The sequence below is a fragment of the Cyprinodon tularosa genome, unplaced genomic scaffold, assembly GCF_016077235.1.
Source record: "Cyprinodon tularosa strain WSP-4 unplaced genomic scaffold, ASM1607723v1 ctg140, whole genome shotgun sequence".
In the NCBI taxonomy this organism is placed as follows: Eukaryota; Metazoa; Chordata; class Actinopteri; order Cyprinodontiformes; family Cyprinodontidae; genus Cyprinodon; species Cyprinodon tularosa.
Genome location: NW_024038221.1, coordinates 215,352 through 238,841, shown reverse-complemented (window position 1 = coordinate 238,841; position 23,490 = coordinate 215,352). Strand labels below are relative to the sequence as shown.

General features: G+C 37.9%; 1 protein-coding gene across 3 annotated transcripts in view; it reads left to right on the top strand.

The window, feature by feature from the left end:
- kank4 (KN motif and ankyrin repeat domains 4) overlaps positions 1-23,490 on the top strand; it is a 108,924-nt gene that overhangs the window by 64,426 nt on the left and 21,008 nt on the right. For 2 of the 3 annotated variants that reach the window (XM_038278335.1, XM_038278334.1), the window contains exons 2-3: positions 17,675-17,748; positions 18,217-21,594. In XM_038278335.1, coding sequence (XP_038134263.1) covers positions 17,730-17,748; positions 18,217-21,594 — 3,397 coding nt within the window. In that variant the 5' untranslated portion in view covers positions 17,675-17,729. Of the gene's footprint in view, positions 1-2,607; positions 2,690-17,674; positions 17,749-18,216; positions 21,595-23,490 lie in introns of those variants that run through there. The other variant, XM_038278336.1, reaches the window with a different exon arrangement.

Sequence of the window (23,490 nt, the reverse complement as noted above, 5' to 3'; positions counted from 1 at the left end):
GCAGCATTCTTTGACAAAAAGGATCATGTACAATTTAAGTATAAATGTAGGCATTTGATTTGCTGTACCAGATTAGAGCTAATTTACACCTAAAATCTCTTGACTGCTCTTATCTGGCCCCAATATTACGAACGGGCTTTGATTCATATTATTTTCTCAAGGATCCGATTATCATAGTTCTTTGTGTACCTTTTCTGCCACACTTTTTCCTTCCACCAACCTTTTGATTAATGTCATAACCAGCTTCTATTACAACCTGACCCTCAGTGGCTTTTGGAGGGTTAGCAACTGCATGCTAGGACTGATAGAAAGTCTGTAGTCTATCTTATGATTGCGTAGACTGTAACAAAACATTTTTTACCAACATACTTCTCATTTGTTTGATGATTGTTTTGCCTAAAAATTATGTTAATTAAAATATACATGAATAACAATATTAAGTATATAGCCCCATAAATCTATGTAAAATGTCAATAATGCTACGTTTACACAGCAGCCTGAAGTGAACCAAATCCGATTTTCTTTATTGATAATGGATGGATGGATGGATATGCGACCTGTATCTGATCTTTTCATGGCAGCCTGAAAAATACAGATCCAATTTTTTCCAATGCGACCCAGGCCACTTGGCTATCTGGTCCTTAATCCGATACGAATCTGATCTTTTCAAATGTGACGTGTTTCTGAACAGCCTGGTCGCATTCATCCGACCTGAACGTCATTAATACTCAACAAAGGCCACTATTCTGCGTCTTGCTACGCAGAAGTGGGAAAGATAATACAACCGTGGTGGACTATATTGAGGAGAGCAGTCTTTTTTTTTTGTTAACCATCTTGAAAAGATTGAGTTTTTAAGGTTGGAAAAGATCATTAGATGCGCTCCAGCACTACCATCTATGTTTACTGCCATTTCAATCTGAAAAACTCACACGAAGAGAAAAGACAATTAGGAGAAATTTATTGATACAATTACATTGTCTTTTGCGGTAAGACCTCGGCAGGAAACATAGCACTTAATTTTGATAGATATGCATGAACAGGAGCAATGAACAGGGCGGTTATTCCCCCCCCACAGGTTGAGAGAACCTGTCCATGATGAACAAGCATGAAGCGAAAGTGGAGAGGAAAAACTCCCCGTTAGGAAGAAACATCTGGCAGAACCAGGCTCAACATGGTGGTCTTCTGCCGGACTGTCTAAGATGAGACAGTAACGCAGTAAGAGTCCGGGAGGAATGACACTCTGATGAAGCTTTAGCTATGAAGGTGGAGTAGGGGATGGGTTGAAACGGTGTCATCTGGATGAAGTCACACAGCGCATCCGCCGCCTGCGCACAGGAGCAGACAGGTGCGTATCGGAGGCTTTTTAAGAAGAACTTTGAATGCTGATTAGCTTTCTTGGAGGTGTGGTTCAAAGCAGATTGGCTGTGTCGCAGGTGGATGTAGGAAAGCAATGATTTTCTTCGGTTGAACTTCCACCTATGCTCCATAAACACAGTGCACACTCACTTGTGACGTCATTGCGTCCTCTACTGCGCATGTGGGACACTTGCATGATATGAATGCAACTCACACAGGAGATCACCTACAGGTCGCATATACATTTGAAAATGTGAATAGTAACATACACAAAAAAAAATTTATTTCACTAAAAAATCAGAATTGAGCGTTAAGGCCTTCAGTGTGAACATAGCCTTAGTTAACTTTTCAAGGATATTGTAATTTAATAGGAATCATTCCTGTCTATTCTGCCAGTTTTGAATCAAGATAAAAATTCTATCTAGTAACCCCATTAATAAGTTAGGTACTTCTCATACCTGCCTGCTTACTCGACATGTTTGATAAAGATGTGGATTGGCTCTGCTGACTGCTTGATGCTGGGTGCTTTTTTTAGTACTGTGGGGATGAATAATTACAGCACCAAAAAGATAAGAGTTTGGTTCTATTTGCCAAGGCAGGTCGACTATTTAAAAGGTACTTAATAATTGACCCTATTTACTTTACAGAGTAAATTGAGCTGGTTTACTTATTAGACTGCCTTCTGTTATTGAGCCAGCCAAATGTGTCTGATGTGTTGACTTGGTAGATTTCATAGGAATGTATGGATCTGAGCTTTAAAACTGATATGAGGCTTTTGAGGGTTGTTTTTTTTTGTCATAGAGTTCTGTCTCACCTGCTGACATACGACTAAAGAAGTTGCCTGATGCATAGTGTTAGTCAAGCATAAAATAAAGTTGACACTCACGGGGAAACTCTGCAGAAAGGCAAGTGCTTTATGGCTCTGAACGCAGGATAGTTTGCAAAGATTTGAAGTGGCTGTAGACAGAAAGATTTCAGTCTGTTCTTTGGTGTATCCCTTGTTATCATGCCAACATAAGGAAATTACTATCACAGCTCTAATCGTTCCTGCAGTTATTTCACCATCAAGAAGGGACATTTGTTTACCAGGTTTCTGTGTGTCTCATTGGCATCAGTAGGTATACTGCTGCTGGGAAAGCTGTTGTAGTAAGACAGCTGGTAGTTTCTCCACCCTCAGTACTTTCTCACTCTCCTTCTCTCGTCTGCACTATCTGCCATCACGTCAACCCTTCCCCACCCTTTCACCCCTCTGTTTTTTTCCCTTCTTTCTTTGAAGACAGGGCCAGTAGCCTTCATTCAAACAGAGCAGAGTGTGATTAGAACTGCGTGGCAGGTGAGAAGCAATTTCAGCTCTACAAATGTAACTTCCTGCATCTAATTGTCCTTCCTTGATTAATTAGCTTGTCCCCATCTTAGGTTGTATGGCATAATCTTCGGTTCTGTACCTCACGATTCTCACAATTTGAGTGGTTTATTGTTTACACTTTCCTAATCTGTTTCCACTCTGCTTATGCATGGTATGACATGTCATTTTTGGTTGCCTTGAATGTGTAAAACTCAGGAACAGGGAGTTTGTACTTATCTGTATGCATGTGCATTTGTGGCTGCAAAATTAACGCTCCCCACACAGCTTTGGCAGCTGACATAACGCGGGAAAAACTCGATTTGCCAACAGCATACAGCACAGCATTTTACACCCAGTTCAGTGATATAACCATTAAGCTATTAAAAGTGGCAATTAGTCATTTGCTTTTATCAGCAGTGGGTATGATTTGTGCTATTTTACATGTCTGTTTGTCTCTGTGTGCCAGTGGAGGAAAAAACGCTGGAGGGTGAGGATCAAAAGAATGAAGATTTATGTGTTGATTTGAGCTCAACTATGCAGCTTGCACTGCCGACTGTAAAAAGTGCTTTTTTTCGCATGATAAATCTGTTAAGAGGTTTGTCTTAATAGTCATATTAATCAGAATTTGTATGGATAAAAGCCTTGCTTCAAAATTAAATACAGTCATTCTTCTGCTACTGTCTGTTTATCTAAGGATGCTTATGCTGTATTTTCTTAACATACAGCATAAGCAGACATCTATTCTTAGGCATTGATCAACAAAAGATTTACATATGTAAAAACATGCAAACTTGATAGTGCAGGAAATTCTGATGTAGTACCTTCGTGATCTCTGAAATTTTGGCTGTAAAATGGGAAAAATAGCGGGCAAACTTAACTCAGTGCCAGCCTTTACAAAACTGCAGATCATCAGGTTTTGCAAAATGCTGGGAGGAGATTAGGCAGAGTGCTACAGACTCATAATGCGATGTATTAAACCTTGGATTGATGATGCACCCTCTGTGTCTATATGTAGCAAATATGATAGTCAGGTGCAAACTCGCTTGCTAAAATGCATGCAGGCATGGATATTCCAGAACGATTTTCATTCACACCATTTTTTTTTTATTGTATAGGAAAAATGCTGCAGCAAGTGAATTCATTTCAATAGAATTTATTTATCGGGAGACAATTCACAACATGTCATATTAAGGAAAACTAGTTGATTGCATTGAGTCATTGATTAGGAAGACATGTCTTCCTGGATTAGTTTGCAGTGATGATTTTCACTTGCATTTTTTCCGTTGACTCCCAGAGAAAAATTAAAACGTAGAGAAATGAATATTTTGTATTCATCTGATAGGGGATTAGGTAGAGATGTTGCTTTCATACTTTTTTTGATATATATGATTTTAACTCCCATGCACACGTTAGCATATTTGTCATTTTAATTTAGAGGATTAACAATAAAGAGACTTGGTTTGCATTTTTAATATTGGTTAAGTTGTTTTATTGTGGTTTTATCATCAGTTTTGGTTCAGTCCAAACAGAATCTAGAACTGACAATACTTATAATGATTGATAATCATTAATCCAGAAACTGATATTGGTGTTTGTAATGTGTATTTATAAATTTTTTATTTGTTAAAATATATTTCTATTTGGCATTTTTGTTGGCATGACTTCTGTATTGTATGTGTTCTAAATGGTATCAGTTACTAGTCATGCTATTTATCTTTGTCTTAATTAATGTTGCACATCTGCTAAATATGGCTATAATAGGGTATTGTTTAGTGTTGTGTCACTTTTACGCTAAGCTTTCCTTACTATGCCATCACCTTACCACTTCCTGTCACATTATTACATGATGTTTAGGCTGGTCATTTGGCACTTGGAAATCTAGATGTTTATTCTGTACATGTCAAAGGCCCATTGTGACAACTGAAGCAGCATTTGGTACTGTAGCTAGAAACTCTTATTAGTTAGAGTATAAGTCATTCCCCTGTAGCTACGCTGTGGTTTTTGGTAATTGTGTGGTTCCTTAGCTACTATTTAGGTGCGAATAGAAACTGAGAGGTAATATGCCAAAACAGCACGGAAGAATAGTCCCCCTACCGTTGTAGAGACATAAAACCATAGAAATTTTGTTCATGTGGATAAATTATTCTAGCGCTTTATGGCAGTTACAGTAGTGGCATCTTCCCAAATGTTTTTTTCTGATGGATCAGTTTTAGAGGTGGTTGATGTTTGAGGCTGATGAGTCGCTTTGCATTAGTCGATGCTCACATTTAATCACTACCATCATAGCTTTTAGCAATTCTCTTTTTTAAAGGGCAACAATAGCTTGATAAAAAATTGCTGCACTTATCAATATGAAGGTGTTGTTTTTCCAAAGAGGAAAATTTGTTAATCCAGGTTAAATACGTTACATTTTATTATAAAATAAATATCTTCTCTCTGTATGTCACCTTGTAACAGCTCCAAAAAGGAATTTTTTTTATGGGCATACCATTGTGCGGCGCCCGGGGAGCAGTGTGGGGTTAAGGGTCTTGCTCAGCAACCCAAAGTGGCAGTCTGTCTTTCTTAATTGCTTGTCAAGACAGACAACCAAGAAAATCATATGGCAACAACTCAATGCCAGAAAGCAGCTACTGCATGCACGAAAAATGCCTTGTTCAGAGATCAGGAGAGAATCAACATGTTGGTTTAATAAGATCCAAAGGCAATAGTACGTCAAATAACTACTTGCTACAACCAAAGTAAAAAGAAAAAATAACATCTCTGAATACTCAACATGTACTATCAAGGCTTGATATGCAATTAAACAGAAATACATCTTGCATTAACTAAATTATATGAGAAAATCCATTAATCTATACAAGCTTTTTAACAAATAATGTGACTCTGTAAGGATTGGTTAAATATTAAAGTTAATGTTTAAGAGCAGCCAGGTCAAAGTCCTAAATTCTGTCCAACATAATCTCCTGTAAAATATATGCGAGCATTTCACATGAAGAAAGGCAGAACAGTCTACTAGTGGTGTTTAAAACCATGAAGTGTTTTCTGAATAATTCAAATAAATTATGTCACTGATTATCTTTCAATTTTTATTCTTGATAGAAACAATTATTTATAGTTAGTTTCCTCTTAAAAAATTTAGTGGCACTGTACTTTTATGCAACCTAATTTTATCTGTAATAGGATGCTACCATATTTCCCCTTTCTGGCTTTGTAACCTGTACACCGTTCAATTGATGGAAAGGTTTCTTTTTCTTTCTGTTATGAATATTTTCTTGCCATTTGTACATTTTATTTCTACTATCTGTTCCCATCTTTTTTTGTTTTCCCACAGACTGATATATTTTTGCTCTTTTCCCATAGACCTGTTTCCTTTTTGCTTTCTCATTTCTTTGTGTTATTTTTCCTTACACCTAATTTTCAGCTCTTTTAAACATCTGCAGTAGTTGACATAGTCAGATGGCTCAGTGTTAATTAGCTGAATCACCCTCATTAACATCTATGAAAGGAAGCAGCCATAATGAGCATGTAGTATTATGTCTTCCAATAAGGTTTATGGGGCTGCCTTAAAATACACCCATAAAAGTAGATTAAATTTTATTAAAATTACTTATTTGAATTCATACATTTTGTACAAGATAAAATGTTCTCTTTTTGTTCCACAAACTTTTTAATTAAGCTATCCAGAGAGACCCATACCACATTTGTCCTATAATAAAAAAGTAGTCCATTCACTATCCGGAGGGATAATATTGAAGTTGTTTAATGAAGCGTATGAACAGAATATCCCTCTGTCATTTCCTCTGTGGAATTCAGGAACAGATGTTTTTTTTTTTTACATATACATACAAAGGGAGCAATCTGTCTTCTGGTGAATTCAGCCTCTGTCAGTTTGGACATTAATAAATCATTCTGGCTTAAGCAAACAAAAAAAATAACAATGTAATTACCTTGGAGTTTGGAGCATTAAGAAAAACAGTTTAAAAAAAAAAAGTATGATTGTTGTCAAACTGTGTTGGAAATGTGCTCTACATAAACATGGTCTAATCTTGGACTGGAGTGGGATGAACCAGATCCGATCGAATAGCACTCGTAGAGCAGAGAGATTGATTGGTTCCTGCAGAAACAAACACTCCGAGATATTTGATATCAGGCAATGTCCCATTTTTTGTGTTCACGCCATTGCTCCATTTTCTCTAGTTTTTGTAAAGAAGCATCTTTTTTCTGTGCTCTTTTGTTGTGCAAAATTGTTATCCACCTCTTCATGGTGGTTCTGTGATTGCTCATAGATTGACATCAAGTAAAAGCTTGGGTTCTGGGCTAGAGTCGGTTTTATTTTGCTCATGAACATACATATAAATCTACAACTACACATCTTTACTTACCTTTATTCTTAGACCAATAATAATAATAACAATAATTATAATATAGACTAGACATGCAACAAGGCAGCTAACACTGAATTGAGGATGCCAAATGAAGACCTTTTGGATCATTTGCTTTGGTAAAAAGATCATGTAGACATGTTCCCTGCTATCCTGGCATCAAGTGCAGCTTTTGAATTATACCTTTCATCTGCGGTAATTGTGATTTAGCAAAGGAGAGCCATATTAACGCAGTCAGTGACTGTGGATAAAATTATATTTTCTGCACACCAAAGAGAAAGGCCTGAATATCAGTGAGTAAACATCATAGATCATCAAATAAACTGTGACACTGAAATAAGTTCATTAGAGGTTTGAGGTATTTTTGGAGCCCAAGGAAATAATTATGTTGTGCACTCTAAGTTGTGAACTTTATTATCATGCTTTAAGATTATATGTTATATAGAATCATATTTCAATTATGGGATGTAAGATGTTATCTCTCATTCTGGTTCTTTTCACGAGTAAAAATCTTAAAATTAGTCTGAAAAGTATGCATCTAACAGACCCTTAGCAGATGTAATTGCTATCTTACATGTATGCAGTGTTTTTATCAGTATTAGTGCAATGCTAGAGAATGTTTAGTTAGTGATTGGGCTGGACAGTCCTCCTGTCTACTTTCTCAGGACTGTACAAATGTGAAGAGAGATAGCAAATCTAATGTCAGACAGCGATAACGGTCTGAAACTGCTAGGGTTGCTTGGCTTGCTGGTTTCTTTTTCATTTGCACATGCTTGTAGATCTTAATAGCCTTTTTTCATAGCCTTTGATGAATACTCAGTTTAGGGCTGCAGCTGCGGCATGTTTACGACGCTTCCTCAGGAAATGCATTCATATGCATTTGCAACATGTTTCAGAAAGGGCCAGATAATAGGGAGGGCATCTGGAGGAGCTCTGAATGTCCAAGATACGAGTACAGCTGACACTCCCTGCTCTGCTTCTTTTTCACGACTTTCTTCTTCCATTCATCAGCCCACCTCTTGTCCTCTGCTTGCTCTCTGCAATCTTATTTCCTGCCAGTCTGTCCTCTCTCCAATCCTGCCCTGTGTCAGTTTACCGGACTAATTCAATCTCAAGTACACAGGCACTCCGATGTAATGACCCATGACATTCAATTAATGCTTCTTGCTGGGTTGGGTCAGCAGTAATTTTATGTGTTTAAATGTGTGCTTGTTGGGTGCGCATATGTGAATCTCGGAGGAGGCTCTGAATGTGTCATTTATCAACGATTAAAGTCACTGTAAACCTATTTTATCCATCCTCACTTCCACAATTCGTAAAAATCTATATTTCTGACCACTTTTAAATGCTGGGTATCTTTGTTACTTCTACTTAATCTTAATCTTTTTCAGTCTTTTAGTTCATAACATTTATAAACATTTTCATTATGAGTTAGTCATATAAAATTTAGATAATATTGAAGCAAAGCAAGCACAATAAAGTTAAAAATCCCTGTGAAAGCAGTGAGAATTGGCCCAAAAGCCAAAAGAAAAAGGCTACCTTAGACTAAAACAATTATACATAAGTCTCTAGTTTCCAATTTGAGTTCATAAGGTGAAGATTTATATTGGCTCTGTTAGGAGGAAGCAGACTGTTTTTCAGAACTAAGAGCAGTACCTTGAAGGCTTGACAGATCAGCATCCTTCCCATGGATTTTAAAGTGATTTGTTGCTAACCTAGTCTGCATGTTCACCACATAAGGTAATGATTGTTTGTGACACAAGCTGCAATTTGAAACAGTTGAATTCTGGTTATTTCAGGCGTACATTAAATAAACACTTCTGTTCAACCGCTAACCACTCTGTAAGCCTGTCCACACTTAGTATTCATACAAAAAACATACTGAATCGTCCCACAACATCTTTGACATATTCAGTCCGACCTTTTTTCCTTTATTAGACTCAGACAGAAAAAAAATTGAAGGAATTTCAACTTAATACTAATCAATACACAAAATCATTTTTTACTATTTTCCCCTAAATCACATTTTTTCCTGATAAACTATATAAATAATTAATATTTTTACATATACATCTAAACCCCAACTATATTGGTATGGTTGTGGTTTCACACTGGTGTTATATATATTAAAAAAGTGCCCATATCTGTCATTATTTACACTACCAACTTTTCTCTTGTCTGGCAATGTCGTCTCACCTCCAGCTGCCACAGTTAAGTCATTGGTGCTGACAGATTGCAGTGTACCTCGGAGACGTCACTGTATGAGCAGGAGACATGGACTGCTAAACGTGAACTTCAAATAATACGAGAGCATACAAAAAACCAGCACAAACAAAGAGAGTGATGCATGGGTGCTGACACAAGCTTACACACACAAGGCACACAAATAACTGTGGCTTCATTATAGCTTTGTGTCGCCTGCTGCAAATACTTTCAATTTGCATTAGCATGCCTTTTATGAGCTTTCAGCTCACAGTCATTATGGCTGTAATCCTGTGTGGATTCTGCATCATCAGTGTCAGCAGAAGGACTCGAGAAATTTAATTACTAGCCTAACCTTGATGGTTGAGTGGTTAGAGAATTATCACTGTATCAATCATCACTTCACAGTAATCCTCTATATTACTTTGCTGATGCTCACTAAATGCAACATGATTAACCTGCGGCTTTCTTCTGAACACAGATTTCCATTTTTTACCAAAAGTTTTGCCTTTTGTATGTAGTTTTAAATGCATTGGACTGGGGACCAGTCCCAGGTGTACCCCGCCTCTTCCCTAAAGACGGCCAGAGACAGACACGTTCTCACTGCGACCCTAACAGAATAAGCAGGATAAAAGGGATGGATGAAGTTTTGAGAGTCAAATTATTAAATAGTTTAAAAAATTTAATTAAATTTTGACAGTATAAAATGGAGTATACTTGGTTTACAAAGGGGAATTTACTTTAAACCATAAAGCCCCAAATTATACTTACATGCTCAGATACATAAATATAACACTACTAATGTTTGGCTTCTTAGCAATATGTGCCTAACCATAGTCTTCTTTTTCCAATTACAACCATTTGAACAAAACTTTCATTCTCAGACATTCATTAGGGGTTCAAGAAAAATCTAGTTGACACTAAGGCCAGTTTTACACCACCATGGACTCGCCTCATATGTGCATACATGCAAAGCATAGATATACAGGAAATGAGCATCACAGCAGCAACATGTACATGTAAGGGGTTGAAGAAGAGACAACAACAAAAAAAAAAAAATACAAGCCAGTATTGCGCCGCAAGCTCATCCAGGAGGAGCATGTCCTGCAAGTCAGTGACCTGATACAATCAGCGTTTACTTGATAGAAACTTTGAACGAATCTGACTTTATTGTCTGTGTAAAGAACCTTGAAATGACAAGTGCTGTGAATTTGCGCTATATAAATAAATAACTTAATTGAATTAAATCATCTTACAGAGAAACATGTAACTTTATAATGCTGTTAGCAAAAAATCTCCATTGTTGCAAATAATCCTGTTCAGGTGGATGGTTTGATCTGCTTGACATGCTCTCTGCCATTTTGCTCCTAAGCTACGCTGGCAGTGGCATTTCATGGTCAGGGAAAGACTAAGCCCTGACTGGCAGTTTTTCACATGGACATGTACATATAGCCAACCCGCTTGTAAACAAGAAACTGGAGAACCATACTGAGAGATAGGATGTGACATTATAACATATTCCTTTTCACATTAGTTTTTTCTTTTTTCTGTCTAAAATAAGGAATTATTGGTTTCGCTTCTTTACATCAACTTAAGCTCTTTAATTTTTTCATATGTTTGAGTATAAATAAAGCCCCTTGAGTTTACTGAGGACCACTGTGAGCCACAAAACTTGTTATAAACCCACAACCATGGGAAGTTACAAGGCTTATTAAAAGAATAAGAGATTAAAACAGCAATTTCCGTTAGTTTACTTTAATTTAAGTGTTATGGCCCACTTAAACTGAAAAAGAGACCTGTTTTTGTGTTTGTGTGTATACTATATGTGAGAGTACTGCTGTGACCAGAGTACGGCTCTTGAGGAAATGAGACATTACTCTACACCTTTCAGACATCAGATTAAAACATTCACATTTTTCACAATGAAATGTGTGTTGAAGCTTGCAATACAGTATAAATTCCTATAACTCTCTCTGTAAAATATTTCAATTTACAATTTCCACTGACATAAATTGTATATTAAAATAAGTATTTAATGATTCATTTTAAGAACTAAAATAGTTTAATGTCACTACAATATGGACAAATCTGACTTAAATGTGATCTATTTTTCATGTCTGTCATTATCATTTCTTCAATGGTTGTTCCAGTACCACTTTAATATGCTTTCTGGATGCTGTTTTGATATTATTCGTTAAACTAAATCTTTCACAATCAGCACTGGATGAAATGTACCAGAAACAGCCACTAGCTGTGAGATTTCCTTAAGCTCCTCACATCTAAGGGTTGCAGCCACCATATCTGAGAATGAGCTGAATGACCCCTGCTTATATTTTTGTATCATGAGAAGCTGCGAGCAGTGAGTAGTTGTGCAAGCGTGTAGCTAAGAAGGAACATTGACACCATCCATTTTGAAAGCTTTTTAACCCTCTAGATGGCAAGATCAATGCAAACACCTCAAGCAATAAACATGAACTTTATCTGATATCGCTTCAAACTTGACACTTTTGTTAAAATTGGCAAAGGCTATGTCATGATGGGTTCACTAGTGAGACCCAATAATGCAGAACACCACGGAGACGGAAACTGAAGTAAAAGGTTTAACAAAGTTTATCGTCACAAGCACAGAGTTAATCATCGGTTCTGGTTCAGGCCTGGGGAACTGGTTCACTGGAGTCTGCGTGGAAGACAGTTCAGTTAGCGTTTGCTCAAAGGAGTTTGATTCAGACTGTTTCTGATTCGTACCTTGAGGGTTCTTGGTTAAAGCCTTGAGAGGGAAACTTTTGGGTCCGGAGATAGTTTGTTCAGTAGAGTCCGTTAGCTGCTTCAGCGTCTTACTTCTTGAAAGTGAGCTGACCTTGGCTTTTGAGTTTCCAGCTCTTAATCCAGAGCTGCATGGGAATCCAGAGAGGGACTTCAGGTTTGGCTCAGAGGGCAGGCTCGGCAGGTTAAGCTCTTCCAGAGCTTCACAGGAGAAAAACAGGTTTCCTGGAAAACAGAGACAAAGGTTAGAATCCTGTCTGGATTCAAGAGTCAACAAAGGTTCTCAGAGATACTAGGCTTAGGTGCTAACCAACTGGATCAACACTGCGGCGTTGAGGCAAGGTCTGAAGACAGCTTAAATACTGTGGATCCTCTGATGATGGAATGAGCCACAGCTGTGCAGGAGGCTCGGCTCAGGAGGATCCACGGCGGACTCTGCTGGAGGAAGGTGGTACTTCTCCAGCTCCCAACAGGCTACCCTTTGGGTCATCGCTATTCTCATTCAGCAGCTCGTGCCATGTAATCAAAGTAAATTTCATTTTGAATTTACTCTGCCGAGGCCTACATATGTTTTAAAATGTGCTTCTTTTTGTGAGTATTTCAAAATTGAGTATTTCAGAATTTTAGGATGTTTAGAAAAGATTTAAATACATAAAAAAAAGTTTTTGATGACTTTGAGTCTTTAAATAAATGGAATCCCCAAGAATTGTTTTAATGCAATAGATAAATAGTCAAAGAAAGCAAGTTTGATTGGGATGGGTCATTTTTATTTTTGTTCATCTCATGTTGTCATACTCATCTTTGATATTGTTCCTTTTTCTCAATTAGATCCTCCTCTCTCTCTCTGTTTAGCTTTCACCTCTCTTTAAGTTTCATTATGTCTATCCTTGAGACTCAGTTTCTTTTTAGAGTAATGATCTAATTAAAGAAGGTTTTGCTGCCTGCCTACTTTGTATAATTATCACTAGCCTCACCCTGTACTGCTGCACTCAGGAATTAGTTACCACAGCATTCTTTGGCTCTTTAATTAAGCCTAAAGGACAGCAATTTGACCATGGTCCCATTAAACATCACCAGGAACCCCTGCTCTTTTCCCCCTGAAATCAGAACTGAGAAGTGGATTATAAAATGGTTGCCATGGTAGCAATCAGAGGATATCTCCTCCTGTCAGTCCCTTGATCTGTGTGTTTGTCCTTGTCTATGTGTTTATGTGTTGGTCCATAACAGAGACAGCAGTTCAGCCTTAGGTTACCAGTATTTTTTATTTTTTTATTAATAAGGCTCAATCTACAAAGATGGGCCCAGGACCAAATAGTGCTTGTCACATTTCCTGTTAAGGTCCCAAGTCGTGCTGGTTGTCATCTTGATTGATTACATCCCCATCTCATAGAATGCTTGCCTTGCAGCATGTTACCTATTGGCATTGCATAGCACAGCTTTCTCTGCGACACGGACCGTGCACTTCCCTTCAAACAGATGTTGATATCTTTGTGATGTACTGTTCAAACATACATGTATACACACTAAAGTGTATAGATAAAAACTTGGAAAGACACCAGTGCTATTTCGAATATACAAAAAGCATTTGGCATGATTGGAAATTTGTGTACTAATGAGAAAAGGCAGAATACTGTAGTTTGCTTTGAAAAATATATTTTTATTTATGCTTTGTATCAAATAAATGTGTCCAGGTCTCAACTTGCCTGCATTTGATTTGAAGCTGAAATACTTTAGTTTCTGCTTCTTATAGAATTCAACTTTATTGGCATTTCATTGTCACAATTACAAAGGAACAAAATCCACTCTCTGCGTTTAACCCATCCCCTTAGGGAGCACATGGCTGCCATTATGCGCCACCTGGGGAGCAGTGTGGGCAGTAAGGGTCTTGCTTAGGGAGCCAGAGATGCAGTCCCTCGGAGTGGGGCTTGAACCAAGCTATATGCCCTAACCACTAGGCCAACCATTCATTGTCCTGTGAAATTTATACAATGTACCATTACTACTGACAGCAAGACAGAGTCTCATACCCCTACCCCACTGACTGAAAACCTGTTTAAACCCAGGAACATTCAGCTTTTAGTGGCAGTGGGAACAGCTTACTGACACATGTCTACCCGGGACAAATCACCTGGCAAGTGACCCATGTTAAAATCTCCTCGGCTATCATCGGCATCCTGTGGGAACACCAGACACGGGTTCACCCACTAATTTACATGATGGCATTGAGCGCAATTCGTCAACACGCTGGTCCAGTCACATCTTATCTAACAAGCCGAAACAACTCTGTTTACATTCGATAAACATTGCGCAGCACTGGTTTTAAAAGATAACAGAGTGAAATAATACAGCACAAATAATACACCCTGGCTTCCTAACATGTTGCTCTCCATTGTTTACTTTCCTGGTTTCTGTCGGACCTGTGACATCATCAATGCTAACTCAGCGTGATAGTGTCACTAGGCATGCAACAGCAGGGGGAAAGAGGCCATGCAGCCTGCCAGCGGGAGATGAGGCCCAAGCTATTTTTACCAATGGGAAATGCTGATTGATAGCAGATACCATATTTGAAAAAAGACGCTTTAACTCTGTATTTTCAGTGGGAAAGAGGCTTTATGATGCTTTTACTACCATGCTTGAAAGAAAGCATTGTTCTTTTTAACTCTCTGCTTAAATCCTAAGAACATCCCTTTTGGCCATTGTGTAATAACAGCATAACATTTCTTTATTCTGATCATTAAGCATTTAAGCTCAGGGTGTATGTAGGTCATTTAAACTTTCAGAACTTGAATATAATAATTTTTGAAGAGGTGGCTAACCATCTTCTATATTATAACAAGGAAGAGTAATAGCTACTTAGTATTTATTGTTTTTTTTTCTTCAATGTTCCACCAAATTGTCTTTCCATTAGAACAATGAAAATGAGTGAGCGAGTCAAATATAAACTTGAACACAGTTGGATACCTTAACTTGAAAACTATCCTGACCTGTTTATTCTCATAGAATTTCCCTTAACCAAGCATCATTGAATATTTATAGACTACACTGAAAAAAAACAACAAAAACAACAACAAAAAATAATCTCGTGCTGCTACATAGTCCAAAATAAGTGTCATAAAAACACTACTATAGAAAATCAATTTTAAGAAAAATAAATAAATAGAAAAAGAATGTTACATTACATTCGCAATAATAATACATTAGAAAATGGATAAAAGCGGTCTTAAAGAATATAAGATAAATGAATACATAAAAGAAGCATTTCAGTTTAGTGTAAGATTCTGATTACCATTGCCTATTTCAATGTTTACTGTTTGATACTTTATTTCTTTAATAGAAAGTGGAACAAATTAGTTCTTTAGCGGTTCAGTCCACAGGTAGGGACTCCAAGACGTTGACCTGAAGAAAGATACTGATACTCTGAAGAGAGAATATGAATGGGGTCAGAAATGATTTCCTGGGCCTGTCTGGTTATTGTTTCATTGAAGATAGTCTAAAGTGAGGGGTTCTACTTGACTCCCATCAACTTCATAGCTCTTTGAAGTTGCTTAAATATTTTTACTTTTCAAATAAGAGAAATTGTCTTATTCCAATTCTCGAACATCAACCAAACCATTGTCATGCCTTGTAACTGCAAAATGAAGCTTAATATAAGCTGAAATATCTTAAGAAAAGGTTAACCATAATGTTTCTAGAATGAGATAAATTTTATCTGCGAACCTTGGTTAAAAGACAAAATATAAGAAATAATGTCAAAAAAACAAGTTTGTTTATTATTTCTTTTTTTCTTTTTTTTGCAATGTATGCTTAAAAGTTGTGTCATTGTTCCCAAACCTGTATCAATTAGCTATATAAGTTTTAAAAAGAACAAAGGTCAAATATCCAACCTAAAGTATGCCAGCCCCTTTAAGTGAACACAAAACACTGTGGTTTCTTACAGCTTATTTAATATGTGTTTAATATTACATTTTGCATTTATAAATATATCAAACTAAAAACATAAATAAAAATGATAACCACTTAAAATGATAACCACCTGGTAAACTGTTTGTGTTTGTCAGTCAAGTTGGTGTAATATACAGTTCTTATGAACTAAATGGAAAGGTTAATGTTTTCACTCATTTATCAAATCATAAATGTTCCCCTGTTTGTAAAGAAATATTCCTTTGAGTGTAAAATATCTCTATCTATAAAATGCCATCATAAAAAAGACAGTAATAAAGAACAGAAACATCATTATAATAATCTTAAATAGGTGGTCTAGGATTTCATTAAGAAACCCGGAGGTAGAAAACAAAACAGAAGAAAAAACAACAAACAAAGAGAAATAAACAGTAGAAATCAAAATGAGATTGAAATCTTTTTCATGTCCTAAAACATGTTTTATATATAAATCAATTCTGATCATAGAACTGATAACCTGAAGACGAGAGCTAGGGCTATTTTCAGGAGATACAGTAAATCACCTAATATTTCTGCCAATTTTTGTAAAAACATATAATGTGCCTCATTTCTCGGCAATGCTTGATTAAAGGGCCTTCCTTATATAAAAATTTAATTAATATTTAGCTCAATAAAAGAAAGGAAGTATGGCTTCCTTTTTTCTTTTTTGTACACCTTCTGATTTTCTCTCTGTTTCTCATCTTCTCTTTAATCTAGAGCTTGGTTTCTTGGCTCTACCATCTGAAGCAAATGGTATAAAGTGACACCAAATGGTCCCTTGAGTGAGTCTGCCAAGAAATGGTCTTTTTAGATTTAATTAGGCTAATAAACGAAATGGCTCAGTATTTGATGTTGTTATGCTGGTCATATAAACTTCTTTCACTCATAATTTCAAAATTGAATTATGTTTGGAGTAGAAAGCTGAGAAAGCAGAAAACCCAACTGCCTATTAATCTGTAAATATGATATATGGATAACACTGTATATTCTTAAAAGAAAAGGTAATGGATTTGCGATATCTCAGTGTAAACTTCAACTGGTATTAAAAGTACTTAACAGTACTGGGGAAGTGGTGGCCAAGTGGACAGGGAAAAGAGGTCCTGAGGTTGTGAGTTTGAAACCCACTCCCACAGACTATGCCACTCTGGTTCTCTGAGCAAGATCTTAAACCCCAGATTGCTCCCAACGATGGCAGCCCACTGCTCCCCAAAGGGATGGGTTAAATGCAGAGCTAAATTTCTCCAATATGCCATTAATAAAAAAAAATAAAATAAGAAAGATAAAGCAAATCAGGATTATGGGGTTGGGAGATAAATGCAATGTTTTATTGTACCATATTTAATGTTACCTTCACTTTTAAACAATGATGAATATATTTAATGACACTTATAACTCGTGCAAAGCCTGTGCAAAACAGCTGTTAACTTGTCGATTTGATTTTGTTGGCTTATCTTAAGGTCTGTGTTTGCCCCCCACTTGACCTACTGTACGTTAGTTTGAAACCGATTCTTGTTTTTTTATATTGACTTTAAGCATTCAATTGTGCAGAGTTGTAATTTTCCATTTCTAAGTACAAATATGGATGTAACTTTATTACAATTAATATGTAATTCTCTTTTTTGTTTTTTTAGGATGAATCTGACTATTCACTAAATTTCTCACATGACATTTGTTCTGTCTTATGCAGGCTGCCAGCTCCAATCGAGCCAAAAACAAGTACATGACTGAGAACTCTGCCTCTAATGATGGACAAGAAAAGTGGTGAGTGCAACTAAGCCTGTAATTAAACAGACAATGTCCCTGTTTCTTACACTTCACACCCCAGATCTATTCCCCAGTTGTAACACCACTTTGTCTTGTAGGACTCTATTTTTGTTCATTGCACAGACTATAAGAAATGAAAGCTAAAAGTATCTGCTAAATTATATTTTGTATGTAAGGGGTTGTTAAGGGGTAATTTCCTTGAGCTGAAAAACACACCCCTTGAAAATGAATTTATTATAAAATTGGAACAGCATTTTAGATGCTGCCTTGTTTGTTTTGGCTCAATTACTTCATGCAAGTAACACAGCACAGCTTGTCTTTGCGAGATGATGATAAAGAATTGTTATGTTGATAATAATCTCATTTATGTCCAATGTGCTAAATAATTGCACATTACTTTGAAATATTTATCATTTTAGTTTTTGTTTAACAAAATTAATTAATATCCTTGTTAAATCTTAACAGCCAATGGCATTCAGACCAAGGCCAGCGAGGGTGGTGTACAGAGGAAGCAACTACCCTATTCAGTGGAGACTCCCTATGGTTTCCATCTGGATCTGGACTTCCTTAAGTATGTGGACGATATTGAAAAAGGCAACACCATCAAAAGAGTCCACATCCAGAGGAGAGTGAAAGGCCCAGCTAAATTCAGCACTCTTCCCAGAAATTTTAGCCTCCCAGGACATGGAGTCAGGCCTCCACCTAAGGAAGGGGCATGGTCTGGAACATCTACCTTGGGGCCAAGACCCAAATCACGAGTGGCAGAGGTCCAACAAATATTTGACTTTAGGCAAAGTGAAGGGGCAGTATCCAGCCATAGCAGCAGAGGGACAGCCGGCCAAGGAACTGCAAATGTTTCAAATAAATCCAGAGATGAACCAAGCACAGGCTTTGAAGGTACTGCAAATAAAACAGCTGTGATTCAAAGTCGACCAAACCTCCTCAGAGCCTCATCAATGCCCGTCACTCTCCAGCAGAGAAAGGGTTCAGATTCAAGTAGCCCTGATTGTACGACAGGAACACCAGAAAATGGATCAACAGAGAACATGTTCCGTGCCTCTCCAGATGTACTGGAAAGACGATGCCTTCCACAGGATCGGGCAGGTCTTCACCAGCAGATAACAGTGGCACTAAAAAGAGTCAGAGAGTTGGAGGAACAGGTCAAAACTATCCCAGAACTAAAGGCTCAAATATGTTCCCTAAGGGCAGAGCGGGAGCAGCTGTTGCTTCAGATACAGACACAGTCCCAAGTTCAGGATCCCTCTTCAAAGGCACAAACACATGACAAAGTAGGAGAAAGTCAAACCCCAAAACAAAGACCTCCAGAAGGTCTCAATTTATCTTTGGCAATTCAAATATCTGAAGGTGTAGCTTGTGATCATGTGCCAGTTAATGTGGAAGAGAGACACAGAGAGACAAAAAGAACGAAAGAGCTACCCAAGCAGACGGATCCTTCCACAAGTGAAAAACAAAGTCAACCATCAGAGAAAGTAGATAAGCAAAAGGAGATACCGGTGAGCTTAATTGATAATTCTGTGGAAAGACTGTCACTTGACACTAAGGTTATTGCAAAAGAAGGTGATAATTTCAGAGATAGTAATGTATCTAAAGAAGACCAAAATGGAATGCTAAAGCTGGAGGAGAAGCTAATTATACTAGAGGCAAAACTTACTCAGGCTAGCCAGGAGCTGGAGAGGACTAATTCTCTTTTGAAGGAACAAATGGAGGAAAACAAAGCAAAAGAGGAGAGAATATTGCAGCTAAGTGAAGGAATGAGAGTGGAAATATGTACAACACAAGCATCTGCCCGACCAAGAAGAGAAAGCATAGATGCAGCTACAGCAACGGAGAAAATTGATCTCAGCCACCAAGAAACAGCGACAGAACCTCCTGTTACGATAAACCAGGGAACAGATATGGACAGAATTCTGGTTGAAGTAACTGTACCAAAACCACGGGCTAGAAGTATATATCGAGGAACAAAGACCAGCAGACTTGACCCAAGTTATCAGCAAACAGAAATGGAGGCAGAGGGAACAGAGGAGATACAACTTCGACCCAGAGCCAACAGCATGGAGAGGGGTACAATAACTGAGAGCATCAATACTCAAGATCAAATGACAGAGACGCCTGCAGCTGAAAGGGTAAACCAAGTTACAGAGACAGAACAAGAACCAGTGACAGACTATCCGCAAAGACCAAGGGCTAGTAGCGTAGATCAAGGAACAGAAACTGAAAGGGTGGACACTATGGACAGGGTCACAGAGACGGAGAAAGCTCAGAGAAACGACCAACAAACTGAAACAGAGATAGAAAGACAGAAATACACAATTTTGTCCCAAAGTGCAGAAGCAGAGGGTCATATGGTTAAACATAAAATCAGTGTCAGAGATGATATCAGTCAACTCATCAGGAGCACTCCAGAAAGTGAACAAATGAATGGAGTCCAAATAGAAAGTAAAAATGTTGCTGTGGAAGTTTATACAACAAAATCTGTTTCAGACATTGAGGGTGTTGCTGCAGCAACTTTAACTACAGAGACTGGGGAGAGGAATAAAGGGTGTCCCAGTCAGGTCTCTGTAAAAGATAATACCAATACTGAGGTGAGTCTCTTACAAGATGACTCAAAAATCAAAGACATTGAAGTGTCTAATAGGGTAGAAATAAAAGAGCCAAAAAAGACTGAGATGGAGACAACAGATAAAAAAGAAGATGAAGACAGAGAAGTTTTGTTTGCATCAGGCAAAGAAAATGTTGTTTCAGATAGTGATGTGGTAGTAGCTGGAAATTCAGCTGCAAAGGCAGTAGCACCTGTTAGACCACAGAGGGGCCGCAAGTCCTCGGTAGAGCAAAACCAGTCATCATCAACTCAACCTCAACATGCACCCATGCTCACTATTAGGGGATCCACTGAGGCTGAAACAAATGCTACAAAAGTTCAGACTGTACCCTGCCCAGAGGCTGAGATTTCAGCAAAGCCCTCTGAACCACAGGAAAATGATCAAACACCGCCTGTGCCTCAAATGCAAGACAATAGTCAAGCAAAGAAGCTGCCTGATGAGTTAATAGATAAGCAATTAATTACAAAGCTTCAAGAGGAATCGCAAAGCTCCTCTTCAGGTCCTAATAAAGTCCAAATAAAGACCAAGACCAATCAACCCCACGCTAAGTCTCAAGTGTCATCTCGTCGGGACTCAAAGGAGCAGCAAGCGCCACAGAGAGGGTCAAGTGTATCCCACCCTCAAAGTCGAGTATCAGGTGAAACCAAGGCTCGGCAAACACGCCAAGGGTCAGGTGATGCCCAATCTCATGCCCAGAGTTTGAGGAGAAGCTCCACTGAGGCTCCATCATCTCAAAAAGATGCCAGTGGGACACAATCACTTCGAAGAGGATCAAGCGAAGCGGCTCAGCATCGTAGTTCAGGTGAGGCAAAGGCCTTGCGTCGGGAATCTGGTGAGTCTCAGTCAGCTCGCAGAGGCTCTGGTGAGTCACCAACATCCCCTGCTGCTTTGGGACAAGTCGTAACCCGAATAACAGGTCTTCTTGGGGAGCAGTGGGCACAGCTGGGGAGTAGCTCAGGAGTGCAACAGACATCAAGCCAACAGGACAGCCCCAGCGCACAGACACCGACTGCAACCAAAAAGGCAGAAGCAGGGAAGGGAGCCCCAGCCAAAGCTGCAGGCAAAGGGACCCCCACTGCAACAACTGGGAAACCAACAGGGAAGACTGGTGCTTCCAAAATGAGTTCCATTCAGAGCCAGCTGGTCAGCTCCCTCAGCGTCCTCTCTGCCTTCTACTCCCCAGGCCAGAAAACAGCTGCAACCAGCAAACAGCAAGAGCAAGGTAGGCATGCAGTGCATCAAAAAGAACAAAGCTGCTTAACTATCTTGCAATAAGCTGAAAATGTTCCTGTCACATATCACCTATCGCCTATTCACAAACACATGGAGTTCCATTAGCTCTGTTGCATAATTACAAGACATTGCTTATAATCTCATATCAGAAACAGGATTCTTAATATTGATATGTACACAGAGTTTCATTTCATTCTATCAAAGGCTGAATGAGCAGCGGGACATTGTCAGAATGCTTTTTAGATTGCTGTTGTACCAGCGTAGAAGTCCTCACCTTGCATGAAAACCAGATATGTCATTTAAAATTAGATTCTAATAATCAAACTGACTACAAGACTGAGTTTTTATGACATGTTCATTTCACAAGTAACTGGAGACCCCACTGGTCTGTTCACATAATTAGAAACACTCCACTCAGGAGAGAGGCTGTCAGATCAAGGCTTGATCAGTTATTAACAGAATGATAATGGTGCATCATATTCATTAGGTCGTAATTGCTTAGTTTGGGTAGCAGTTAGGAATGATGCTTGAATTATAAAGGTTCTTCTGAAACCTAAATTTCGGTTTCCTGAATTTTGTAAGCAGACAATGAATTAATCAACCATACTGAAAAACCACAAAAGAAAATGATATTTTATTTGGTGTAGGTATTTTTTAATTTTTTGTGAATTATTCACAACACCAATTATTCCGGAGAAGGTGCATAAATCCACAGCTCAGAAGAATAAAAAAAAGCATTGATGTTAGTCTAGCTATGGATAATAAATTGTTACATTTAACACACCCTGTTGATTACTTTAATTAAGTAATATTATTATAAAGTATTGCTACTCGTACTTGATTGCATTCTTTAGCTGCTATTTTTATCTCCTGTTACTTCATGATATGAAAAACAATATTGTTTTGTCAAATAAATCACCTGAAAAAGACAGACACCTATGGAATATGTTAAAGTTGTCGCAGCCCCGGTAGCTTCTCTGATTACTCACTTCATTCACCAACTTAAAAAAAACAATGCGATGACAAAAAATTTTATGGAATTAATTAATGGAAATTAAAGAAAGTGGCTAGAGCCTGCATATGTTGTTATGTCTCTATGCAAAAAAAACATTAGTTGGTTAGTGGTTTATCCATTCAGCCAAAGTTACTAATAACCACCATGAAAATCCAGAAAGCCAACCTCATTGCTATATGCTACTTTATGTCGCTCTATCATGTAAAATCCAGTTAAAATATGCAAACATTCGTAGTTGGAATGTAGGCCTACTGTAGTTAATTAAAAACCTTCAATGGGGTATGAATTATTTTGCAATAGCATATTTTTGCAAAGCATTTTTTGTCACTGATGCTTGGCAAAAACGGTCTAGTTGTTTATCATAAGCACAGTACTGTGCTGTGTTTATTAATAGCTGTAGTGCAAGCACATTTTTATTTCCATGTGTCATGTCTCGTATGTGCTGTTATACTTAACTATAGTAACCACGGGTTACCATTACTAGGAACAGGAAAAGAACAACTTACTAAACCCTGCTTGTATAGCATGGTTCATTAAACTACTATAAGACATCATATACTTGTTTTGATTACAGAGAGAATATACTGTAGAAATCCTCATTTATGGCAGAATGTGAGTCCATGCTTTTTAACAGATAAGTGGACTCTTAAGCGGAGGCCCTCACTCATTCATTGAACAGATGGTTCCTCTCTTTTTTCCTTTATGTCTCAACTGTTGGGGATCCTGCATGAAGCTGGAGCACAGAACCAATTTTTAAAACTGTTAACACGCAGTTCATTGTTAGAAGGACTGTGTACAGCAATGTGTTCAAACAAAGCACATACGCCTGGATTTATATGTGGTATTTCAGGATTTGTTTCTCTTTGTGTT